The sequence below is a fragment of the Gallus gallus genome, chromosome 3 (assembly GCF_016699485.2).
Source record: "Gallus gallus isolate bGalGal1 chromosome 3, bGalGal1.mat.broiler.GRCg7b, whole genome shotgun sequence".
Classification (NCBI taxonomy): domain Eukaryota; kingdom Metazoa; phylum Chordata; class Aves; order Galliformes; family Phasianidae; genus Gallus; species Gallus gallus.
In genome coordinates, this window is record NC_052534.1 from 14,795,766 (window position 1) to 14,808,015 (window position 12,250).

At 53.4% G+C, this 12,250-nt stretch overlaps 1 protein-coding gene across 7 annotated transcripts in view; it reads right to left on the minus strand.

Moving 5' to 3' along the window:
* Window positions 1–712: 712 nt before the first annotated feature.
* BMP2 (bone morphogenetic protein 2) overlaps window positions 713–12,250 on the minus strand; it is a 243,773-nt gene continuing 232,235 nt past the window's right edge. For 5 of the 7 annotated variants that reach the window (XM_046938393.1, XM_046938397.1, XM_046938394.1 and 2 more), the window contains 3 exons: window positions 5,381–5,808; window positions 4,383–4,723; window positions 713–2,387 (listed from right to left, as the gene is read on the minus strand). In XM_046938393.1, the coding sequence (XP_046794349.1) occupies window positions 1,543–2,387; window positions 4,383–4,716 (1,179 nt within the window). In that variant the 5' untranslated portion in view covers window positions 4,717–4,723; window positions 5,381–5,808 and the 3' untranslated portion in view covers window positions 713–1,542. Of the gene's footprint in view, window positions 2,388–4,382; window positions 4,724–5,380; window positions 5,968–6,336; window positions 6,585–12,250 lie in introns of those variants that run through there. The other 2 variants (XM_046938392.1, NM_001398170.1) reach the window with 2 other exon arrangements.

The following is a 12,250-nucleotide window of genomic DNA, read 5'->3' on the forward strand; positions in this document are numbered from 1 at the left end:
TGTGTTCACCAAATAGAGCAGAGAGCTCCTGAGACCACAGGTGGTCTAACACAACTTCCCTCCACTCCCAGCTTTGCAGTGGATCGCCAAGAAGCCAACTGAAGCTACTTTCCTGCCATTCTATTTCAGCATAGCTTTCATGTAACAAGCAACCCAGCCTCCGCATGTTCACCTCATGTTCCACAACCCATATGCTGACTGCCACACCAGTCTTCTAACATACAAGGGCACAAGAAGCATTAGCTGCAATGCTGAGATTACCAACTGCAAGTCATGCTCTTGTCCCTTACACAATAAATTTAGAAAGTTACATGATGTAAGCACAGGTTGCTCTGTGATGGCTGGACAAGTGAACCATGTTTTCTTAAGGGCTGGATTTTTCCAGAGAGAAATAGCAGAGTTCTGTGATTTATTATCTGAAAGAGATCCAAACATCTTGGGAAAGAAAAGAAAAAGCTTTCAAACACAAAACCCCGTGAAGGAAGAGAAGCTAATCTGTACAACTGCAAAACCATCACCCAAGGTTAGGTGGGAGGCTGTGCACAGTAACAACTCCCTGTATGAAGCACAAATTTCACTGTTAGACTCCACAGAAGTGAGCTCCCACCTCAGGTGAGGAAGCACGCAACACTGATCCGACTGTTAAAGACAAGGGCCAGTACAAACAAGATAATTATTCCTCTTTGGCATACATAATCACAAAAAAAAAAGATGACATTTGAGTTTTTATTATTTTATATTTGGCCAGGACTTTTAAAGGAAGGACTTTTAAAGGAAACAAACATTCGCTTTTCTGTAGGTCTAGAAAGGATTTGGTCTTCCTCCACCCCCACCTCCCCCGGGATTTCTATTGGCCTCTCTTATAGTCACTCTGCAAATTAGTCAAGAATAGTAGTATTTATACGAGATCAGCAACGTCTGGTTCTTATCCAAATGTTCCACCTAAGGAGGATGCCAGTTCTCATGGATTGGACAGCCCACCCTGCAGCATTCCTGAGAATTGTACAATATAATAATCTTGAAAGTCAGCAGAGTGGATTATCCACTTTTTTCTGGACTTGAACTTGTGACCTTAACAGTAGCACTGCAGAAAGCAAATGTGCTATGCACTTTGCCATAGTAACCTTCCGTGTCTTCTCTTCAACTTAAATACACGCGATTGAAACAGCTACAATCTTGGAAAATTATGTACAAACCCTATATTTTTTTTTCTTTTTGATTACATATAAATACAAATTAGCTATTCTTCTAAAAAGTGGTTATAATAGTAAATAAATACAAAATAAGAATCTGACCATTATACTTCATGTGCTGGGGGTTAAACCCATATAAAATGTACAACTAAAATACATTTAAAATCTTTAAAGGAATATTTCTCTGATTAAAATATTTGTTTTCCCAACCTTTCCGTAGACATAAATATATTTTCAAAATAGTTGTGTTTTTTTTTTTCTTTCCATTTCATTACATAAATAAAGTCTTCATTGGGAAATATTAAAGTGTCAGCTTTTTCTTTTGCATTTGTCCGATACACTCGCGGTGTCAGCGGCACCCGCAGCCCTCCACAACCATATCTTGATAGTTCTTTAGTACGACCTTTTCGTTCTCGTCAAGGTAGAGCATTGAGATAGCACTCAGTTCTGTCGGCACACAGCAAGCCTTGGGGATTTTGGAATTCACCGAATTGACCAAAGTCTGAACAATGGCATGGTTTGTTGAGTTTAGGTGATCTGCCAGCGGAAAAGGACATTCCCCATGGCAGTAAAAGGCACTGTACCCCGGCGGGGCAACAATCCAGTCATTCCACCCCACGTCATTGAAGTCCACATACAACGGATGCCTTTTGCAACTGTATTTGTGGCGCTTACGCTGTTTGTGTTTCGCTTGACGCTTTTCTCTTTTGTGGAGCGGGTGTCCCTTGCCATCATGCCCAAACGTCACTAACAACGGCCTGAGCTGAGACCAGCTATCTTCATCCTGATGTAAAGACCTGCTAATCCTAACGTGCCTCTTGGAGGCACTGTTCTCTTTGTCCAAGTGAACCACCTCCACCACAAACCCATGGTTAGGTTGTCCGTGTGCAATCCACCTCAAAACAGCTGGCGTTACATCAAAACTTTCCCATTTACTTGCATTATGATGCACCAACCTGGTGTCCAAAAGTCTCGTGACAGGGTCCTTGGAGGTGGCTGTGGCTGGCTTCATAATTTCATAAATATTAATACGGTGATGGTAGCTGCTGTTGCTCTCAAAGGCTTCGTGCACCTGCTCCCGAAAAATCTGGAGTTCAGCTGAGGTGACAGACTCCTCATTAGGGATGGAAGTTAAATTAAAGAAGAAACGTCGTGCTGTTTTCCCACTTGTTTCTGGCAGTTCTTCCAAAACTTCTAATTTGATTAAACAGGAGGGAAGGGGGCAGGGAGCAGAGGGAGAGAGAAAAAAAAGTTAGGAACTGAGACAAGCAACCAAACCCCTCAGATACGTGCTGCTGGCATGCGACAAACAAGACCTGAAAGACTTCCAGGCAGAAAGCACAGCCTCCCTCATCCTTCTGTTTATTTACACAAGCATGTATAGCACCAAGTTAAGAACGCTTCGTTCATTGTCATGCACTTTGATGGAACACCGGTGCTCTCTGCATTCCAGGTAGTCATTACGAGTGCCGAGAAACATGAAGCATCACGATGGAATTCAAGGACATCAGTGAGACAACTCGAGCACCACAGTTAGCGGAGGTCTGATGAGAGTCATTAAAACCAACTGAGGATTTAAGGGGAATTGTCACATTTCTGCATGTTTCGAGAACATGGCTGGAGAAGCCATCTCTTAAGCTCCACTCTGAAATACAGTACTCCACAGTTTCAGTAACTCAGTCTTAATGTGTGGATTTGCATATGTTAATTAGAGACAGCGACCTCAACATCTGTAAGGACACTTTGCCAGGTACACCCCAGTATGCGGTCCAAAGGACTGTGAGGATGGGTCTAGCTGCTAGAATGGATGGATGGTAAAGGGATAAGGAAACAACGCGTTTTTAGCAACCAAACCAACCCCTAAGCCCCATGCCGTCTTCCCCTTTCAGCCAACAGACACTGGGATGGAACTTCAGGGGGAGTACAACGTATCTAGGGCTGCTACACTGTACTTTTTTTGCTGCAGACATAGCAGAAATAGCGTTTGCCCACAGAAATCTCTCTGAAATCCTGGATTCTCATTTTGCTACTCAGCATCCCGGGGATCCGTTCACTTTCTGAAGGGAAGCTGGCACTGACGCGAGCAGTTCTCAGCCCTGTGCCGTTCCCTGCTGGCTCCAACACGACCTCCCGCATCAGGCAGGGCTCAGCTTTGCAGCCCGGCGTTTGTAAACATGCAGATGTGCGAGCGCTCCCAGCACAGCCTCCTGCTTTAATGAAGTCACGAACCAACAGTGAGAACTCAATGGAAAAATGGAGTCACGGTGATTTTCGTCTCAAGTTTGTGAAAACTGGAGGACAGTTTCTACGTCAAACACTTTGTTGCAACACCACCGCTTCCAACACTGCTCCGTCTGCCTACAAGTTACGCTGTGCCCCTCAGCTCCTCTCCTGCTCAGCACCTCGCCTGCCACACACGGGCTGAAAGGGAACGAGCCACGCCGCTGCTGCTGTTTACTTCCCCGCTACAGCGAGAGTTACATTTCACCACTGATCTCGCTTCCCACTAAAGGGCACCGGGGCAACCTCCGTCCGGCAGCACCATTAGGTCCAAGCGCGTTTCTTTTCTCACTTCCACCTGAAGAGCGCGGGGCGACCGCCTTCTCATTCCCTTTAAAGCAGAGCCGCCGTGTGCCAGCGCCAGAGACTACGGCCAGGGAAGGCTGCATCCCGGGGAAACGTTTCGTGCGGAGCGCAGCAGCGGCGCGCACCGACGGCTCCGCGGGCCCCACGCGGCAGCGATCTCGGCCGTGGAAGGCGCTCGCCGGGAACGGCCCCCCGGACGGGCAGCCAACGGCCGGAGCCCCAGCCCGGAGCGTTACCCCCAGGCGGGCGGCGCGGCTCCGGGCTCCGCCGCTCCTCCGCTCGACGGCGGCCGGGGGAAGGCCGCGCCGGACCGCTTCGCCTATCTCCCACGGGGATTTAGATAAGGGATTAGGAACCTTCGCCGCCGCTCGGGGGACGCTTTCCTCAGCGTTCCGCCTCGCCCAAAGAAAGCTCGCCGCGGGAACGCGCCGTTCGCGGCCGGCGGAGCGCGGCGACAGCCTCCCGCCGGCAGCCCCGGAGCCCGCGGAGGGCCGTGGAAACGCGGCCGCGACCCCCTCCGAAGCGCGGAGCCCGCCCCGCCGCCCCTCCTCCGGCCCTCCCTCGCTCTCCTCCCGCTCCCTCCGCCCGTCCCTCGGCCCCTACCTTCGTGGTGGAAGCTGCGCACGGTGTTGGCGCGGCTGGCGGCCCTCTCCAGCGGGTAGCCCAGCTGCTGGCCGGCGTGCAGGCGATAGAGGTCCAACATGTAGGGGGGGATGACGACGTCCTTGCCGGGGCTCGGCCGCCGCTTCAGCCCGAACATGTGGAGCAGGCGCAGCTCGAACTCGCCCAGGAGGTCCTCGGGGCGCTGCGCGGCCGAGGCGGCGCGGCCCGGTTCGCTGAAGCGCCGCCGTCCCACCTCCGGCATGAGGCCGGCCGCGCCGCCCAGCAGCACCCGGCAGAGCAGCAGCGCCAGGAGGGAGCGGGTGGCGGCAACCATGGTCGACCTGCGCGGAGGAGGAGGAGGAGGCGATGGGAGGCGGTCAGCGCGGGCACCGCGCCGGGGGAGCGCGCCGCGAGGCGGGGGGCGGCCGGGACCGCTCCGCAGGTGGCCGCCGGCCCATGGCGAGCGGCGCGCGGGACGGCGCGGAGGGGGCCCCGTCGGGGCTCAGGTGCGCGGCGGCACGAAAACCCCGCGGCGGGGGATCAAAGGGAGCCGGGCCGGGCCGCGGGGGGCCGAGGGGAAGGGGCGCGGGCGGCCGGAGCGCTGCCCTCGGCGGGCGCAGGTGTGCGCCGCGGCGGCCTCCTGCCGAGGGGACGGGGGGCGGAGAGGGACGGGGCGGCGGGAGAGGGACCTCCCGGCCGTGCCCGGCGCGGGGCCCGGGGCCGGCTTCCCAGCCGCGGCTCCTCCGGGCGCGGGGAGAAGGAGGGCCCCTCTCTGCCGGCGTAGGAAGAGGAGGAAAAAGCGAAAGAAAACGAAAAGAAAAGCCGTTCGCGCTCCGTCCCGAGCAGGAGCCGCGGGACGCTCTTCTCCCCCGCGAAACTCCGCGCGGGGTAAGGATCGCTACACGCTCTCCGTCGCGCTCAGCGTCCCGTCCCCCCTCTCTTGCGGAGCGCACGGAGTCCTCCTGCGGAGACGGCGCTCGGCGGCCGCGGGGCCGTACCTGAGTGCGGCGGGGCTGGCGTCTGCGGGAGCGCGTGCTGCTCTCGGGCTGTGGTCCCCGCATCACTTGGAGTTACTCCGAACCGCGCTGCTGCTGCTCCTCTGCGGCCGCCGGGCGGAAAACGGGAGCTCCCCGCGGTGCGGAGCGCCTCGGGAACATGCCTACGGCGGCGGGGCGGGAGGCAGAAGGAAGGGCTCTGCCGGGGAAGGCTTCTCCGTTCGGAAAGCGGCGGTCGGAAAGTCGGCGCTTCCTTTTCGTCCTTCTCTCGGTGCGCGCGTGCCCGCCCGCCAGTGGGTGCTATGTGTTACGGAGCGGCACGGCGCCTCGCGCGAGCGTCCTTCGCATCACCCGCAGCGGACGGACGGATATTTACCGGGAGTCCCGCAGCGACATGGAAACGGGAGTTCGGCTTCGCTTTGCTCCGCTCCCTTAAAAAAAAAAAAAAGAAGAAAAAGAAGAAACCTACATTAAAAAAAAAAAAGAAAAAAAAAAAAAGCCCTCCGGAGGGTGTGGAGCACCGCGGTGGAGCGCCGGGGACAGCGCTGCGAGCGCGCACCCGTCCCGCCCGCGCCGCACCATGCACGGGGGCGGCCGAACGCCGCCGCGGCTTTTTGTTGCGCGCCGATGTCACGACCCCGGAGGCTCGCGGGCCCGCGCCAATCACAGCCGCCCTGTGGGAGCGGGCCGCGGCCCCGCACGGCTTTTAAAGGAGACGCCGCCTCCCTCTCTCCCTCCCTCGCCGCTTCTCTCCCTCCTCCCTCGCCCGTTCCCTGCCTCGCCCGGCCGCGCCGCGGCGGCCTCCGGCCCGTCCGTCCGTCCGCCCGTGCGGAGCCGCGCCGCCGCTCCCCGCGCGACGGCGGCGACTGAACGCTGGGTCGCGCGAGGCGACCCGACCCCGAGCCCCCGGCGGCGCTCCCGAAGCGCGGAGCCGCGGCCGCGCCCGTCCCGCGCCCCACCGTCGCGGTGTCCGGCCCCGGGATGGGAGCCGCGCTCCCCGCTCTGCCGCCGTCGGGGCGCGGCGGGAGCACCCGGGACGCTGCCCCGTGCCCCGGCCCCTGGCCGGCCCGCGCGGCCGCGGCGCGTTCCTGAGCCGTGGCTGCCCCCCAGTGGCGGCGGCGCGGCGCTCCCCGCCCGCGGCCCCGCTCCGCACCTGCCCGCTCCCCGCCGCTCTGCGCCTCGGCGCGGCACCGCGCTCGGGGGCGGCCTCCGCACCCGCTTTGGGCCGCCCGCGTGGGACGCGGCCCCTCCGCGCGGCTGTGCGGCACTACCGACGGGGCCGTCGCAGGGCGTGGGGCCCGGTGCGGGCTGCTGCCCGCGAGGTCACAAACGCTCCTCGGGGACTTCATTTGCAGAGAAGCCACAGCCAAACCTAAAAGACTGCGGATCAGTATCGACACCTCCATTTCCAGCTCCTCCTTTGGGAGTGGCCTTCTCCCTCCACCTTGACTTAGGGCGCCACACAACATCCGCACTGGGGCAGGTCCCTTCTCCTGCCTCCTCCTCAGCTGCAGCTGTGCCCTGGGACAGTGCCCAGGGGGGGCTCCCAGCACTGCGACTCCCCGTGGAGCCGGGAGAGCCCCTTTGGCCCGGCTGCTCCCCAGGCTCCCTCAGCTGACCCTCACTTTGCTGCTGCAGGGCACACGCGGCGTGGTGAAGGCCCTCAAAAGCTCCGTCACTTTTCCGTTGCATTTCAGTGCAAAGCATGTTTAGTTTTATGACCTCCTGCGAGTCTTCGGCAGGAACAAGGTGTGAGCGGTGCGATGCTGCGCCAGTTATGTAAATCAGCACTAAAATAACAATGGCAATGTAGTTTACACATCGCTGGCGTTAAATGAGCACTTCGACTTCTATCAGTCCGTCGGGGGTCACGCCAGGAAAAAGTCATTTCTTGCCTCAATGCCTGTGCTTGTGCCCGGAGCAGAGGCTCTGCGGAGTGCCCAGCAGTGTCTGCAGGAGATCCTCCATCGGGTGCTGAGCCTGGACAAGGAGGCTCTGAGGCCCCTTCCCACCCCTACAGCTGTGCACAGTGAGTCTGAGCGAACACAACTGAAGGCAAAGCGCAGTTCCTGGTGCCGCAATCGCCCCCCGGGTTCCACAAACACGAGGAGGCGAGCAGCACATGTGCAGAAGGTTCAGCTCAGCCTGGTCTCCCACGGCAGCACTCTCCTACAGAGCTACCCTTCAGACAGCACTGGTGCATCAGCTCCACTCCTGACTGAGAAACCAGCACTCGTGCTGAAGAGATCTGATACGGACGTTGGGTTTTAGGAAGCTGGACCATACAGATCTCTAATCTTTGTGAACCTTCATTTCCGTACTCCTGAACTTTGCATAGTTGACTGGACTGGTTAATTTCATCTTCCCTTTTCTGCACATCTACTCCCTTTTCTTTCTTTCTTCCTTTTTTTCCCCCTTGCTTCAGTGTTATTGTGCCTTGGCGTGGGCTCTTTCTGAGCCAGCGAGCATTCAGCTAAGGGCACCTGCTTCTAAGGTTTCAGATCCAGGTGCTCTTTGCAGGTGCCCAATTGCAGCTGATAGACCTCAACTTTATGCACTGTTGGGTTTTCTTAGTAAAATAAAGTACCCACAGACAGGTAGGTTTTACAACCCAGTAAGATCTGTTTATCAGGCTTCGGAGGCAAGAAGAAAGTCTTCTTCCCCACAGTGCTCTCTTCTTACTAATATTACATCAAATTGCCTTTCTGTAGTGCCACCAGGTAGTTTCGTTCTTCTGTCCTGATTTAATTGTGACCACTGCCCACGTTGCAGTGGGCAGAAGTCTCCAGCTGGAAGAGCTCGATGAGAAATGCTGCTGGGACCTCGAGTTGGAACTCACAGTCGTTAACGACTCAATCAAACACAATCTTTAACACTCCAGATCCTGGTCTAGTTGGAGGGCAGGTCTGCAGAAGCGCACCTATTGCTCTGTGCACACGGCTGTTCAACGGTTCTACCGCTGACTTCAGCAGACCTGTTAGACCAACACTGAGCACTTTTAATATTCCCCTCTTAGGCCAATTTCCCACAGATACAGTGAGCTTTTGACATGATATGTTAATAGTACCGAGGGTTTTTTATGTGTTTTGTACATTGCAGTGACTAAACCTCTTAAGAGAAACCTATGCTGAAGCATGACAAATCTGCATGATACAGCATCAAATGTGAGGGGGCCGGCTTCTGAAAATGAGTTAAGATGTGTTAGTGATGTTGAGGCTTTGGCTTCATAAAGGATAGAGATTATCTGAAAGCTTTTCCGTTTCTAAACTCGGCTCCCTGTTGGCATCTGTGCGAATGTGATGTGTGGCCATTCTTGAACATCCGACTTCATGCTGCCTTCTGAACATTTGTCTTTCGGTAGTTTGTCTTTAACGTCCATCAATGGTCTCTGCTCTGCAGTCTGTCTCCTGCTGCATGAAGGATGGATTCTCACTCGAGAAGGTAATTTATAAGATGATGGTTTGTTTCTGAAGAGGGGAAAGGCATTTTATTCGGAAATGCCTTTTCTTTCTTATTCACCTTTGCTGGAATCTGGCAGCTCATCAAAGCTGTTGCTCTGTTTCACAGTGAGTCTCAATTTCATTCATCAAATCTTGGCTCTCTTTCCATCTTAGTAGCAAGAAAATTGGAACTTATCAGGAACTACAGCGCACAGCCACTGTTTTCTACGTTTCAAAGATGTTTCCAGTGCTAATGAATGATAACAGTTGCTCCTAACACTGTTAGAGCTCCCACGGCTGTGCAACTTTCATAAGTTAAAATCAGTTCCGACAGTTTGTAACTCATACGATTGCTGGGGAAAGAGGAATAAAGGATAACCTTTTTTTTCCTCCTGTTTTCCTCTTTATGCTACAGATGCTCTGAGTTTCAAAATCCAGTATTTCAACAGTAGCTTTTATCATGAAGAAGTGGGAAAATGCTGTAACACCTCTGGACAGCCTGGAGAATAACTGAGCCATCACCTGAGAGATACCTGGGCACCATCATCATTTATAGTGAAAGGACAAGGGGGAATGGTTTTAAACTGAGACAGGGGAGGTTTAGGTTGGATATTAGGAGGAAGTTTTTCACACAGAGGGTGGTGACGCACTGGAACAGGTTGCCCAAGGAGGTTGTGGATGCCCCATCCCTGGAGGCATTCAAGGCCAGGCTGGATGTGGCTCTGGGCAGCCTGGTCTGCTGGTTGGCGACCCTGCACATAGCAGGGGGGTTGAAACGCGATGATCATTGTGGTCCTTTTCAACCCAGGCCATTCTATGATTCTATGATTTATATATATTTAATTACATGCAGTATGTGGACTGTCAGTGTGGGGAGGTGCAGTAGGCAGTGAACTGACAAGGATTCAGGACACCTCAGTCCCTGCCTCAGCACTGAGTACCCCTTTCCCCCCCTTTCCTGCCTCGCTTTTCCCTCCTTTGAAATGGGGATGATTCTGCAGGCCCCCACTTAAAGGTCACCACAAGCCCTGTTAGGAAAGGGGCTAAGACTTGGGCATTGCTACTGTTTGGGGCTAAGTGGTGGGTGGATGCCAATAAGTAATCTGAAATATCCAGAATCCCACGGCTCCATCTCACCTAGTGGCGAAATTCCTGTTGGTTTTGGTGGCGCGGGTTCACACGTTTGAAGAGACCATGATGCTGCCTATTCCAGCCAGAAGACTCAGAGCAAAGAGGGCTTTTTAAATTACATAAGTCCTGGTAGGAAGAAAATGAGGCGAGGGTGTTCCACCACATAAAAGAGAAATGGCTGCGTCACAGATGGGACACTTCAGGAGCTTATGATTTCATCACTGAACAGATATTGACGTCAAGTAAAATGGAGGATAATATAAAGCTACGCATATTGCCTTAAGAAGTGCATACTTGAGCAGTGAAATTGGATAATGTTTTGCAATTAAAATAAAATAAAGGCAAGCGTGACGTTCTGTTTAAGCAGATTGTCTGTATGAAGGCTTTATTGTAGCTGCAGATTTAGGGCATATGAAAAGGTTTTCTGTGCTCAGTCGCAGGATGAAAAACATTGCATCATCAGGCATTCTTGTTCTCTAACACTTCTTTGCCAGTATGCTTTTGATAATGAACGCTTGCAATTTTATTTTCTGGTCTAAAGTCATGTTTTCTCAGGTCATTATCATTCCAATTTTTAAATATCCTCTTAGAACTAGACAGAACTACAGAGAGCAATAGTGAAGCTTTGTGCCTGCCCCGTGGCATGTGCTCGGCACAAGCGATCAGCTGCTGCACCTGCTTCACAATGGGAGCAAAGCTATTTGCAAGTTGCTTTCAATCACTTCCCTCGTTTCCAGCTCTGCCCCGTTTTCAGAGAAGCTCTGACAGCAACAGGTCTCCGTTCAGACATCGCCCCTTAGCGTGTATTCGGGCGGGTTGTGTGTTACAGGAGTTACCGATGGAGCATCTTCGGAGAACATCCTTGGATTGTCCCCAGGCCTTTGTCTGCTCCGATGCTGCATTGCTCCCTTTGCAGCCATCCTGAAAGAACACTCCAAACTGCAGAAACTAAGAATTAGCAGCACATGCAGAACTGCTGTATGTCTATCCCTGGCTCATCTGCAGCCTGGACATCGCAGTACTTTTTCTTCCCATTGTTCTCCAAAGGGAGGAAGATCAGCTACCCTCCCACGTTTTACAGAAGGGGAAAAACAGTTTCAGAGAAAGGCTGTTTTTAAGAGGTATGCAGAAGCCCAGAGACCTATATAGGTCACACGAAGATTTCCGAGGATGCATAATCAGGTTAGAGACACAAATTCCTAAAACTTGAGAGAGACGTCAGCAGTCGGCTCACGCAGACATTTCTGAAAATCCCAACGCCAAATCTATGGAACAGTTTCCTGACGAATCCTTGCCGCGCCTCGTCTGTAGTTTGTACTGAGAACCGTAAATCCTAGCAGGAGTAAAATCACCTCATTCAGCAACGGAGAAAAGCTCTGACACCGTGAGACCACCTGTGCTGGGGAGAGCGTTCTGCAGCCTCAGCTGGGCCCATGAAGGTACCTGTCACAGTAGTGGGATTCCGGTTTGTTCCCCTGCTGGGTCAGCCTCCACAGCAGAGGGGCACAGTGCATTCCCTCGCACAACGTGCCATCGCCTCCTGGGAACCAGAACAGTGAGGCTCAGCTGCGAACCGTGGATAAAACTCCACTTATTTTGCACCTCTGAGCTTCTCGCCTGCTTTCCTGCATGCATCCCATGCCCCCGAGTGCAGCCCCCACAGCCCCTGGGCTTTCAGGAAGCAGAAGAACCTGCCCCAGATTTCTTCTGCCCCTCTTTGTGCCCAGGACACGCAGCCAGCAGAGCGGGGATCACTGTGAGAACAACACTGCTACCTCCATTCATTTTACACAGCCGGAATCAAGTCTGTAAGTGCTGGTTCAGATGCTCACACAGCCCAGGAAGAACCCCAACAACCAAAAAATTAACCTTATGAATAAATCATTGAAAAATTAGGGCTACTCTCTCCAGACCAATGGAAGGCTGAAATTGCAAGTTAGGAAGTTAAACGTGACATTGACTTCTGCAGCTGGTAGGAAAACAGCTTCCTTGCAAAACAAAAACTAGAATGTTTTGCATCCATTTTTTCTCTAAGCAACTTCTATTGAATCAGATGTTACTAATAAGGAACTTCGATAGATTAAAGAAACGCACCTCTGCAATAATATGTGAATATTATGTTTTCCTTCCTTCCATTCATTTACAATACACGTTCCGATAACACAAGCTGGATTTAGACAGGTCAAAGCTGCAAAAAAGCAAAAATTCTCCAAATGAAAGCATATGGGGATGAGATAAAATAGAGGCTTTCCCTTAAACCAACGTGATTTCACAGCTGGCCTGAGGGAATGTCATCTGCACC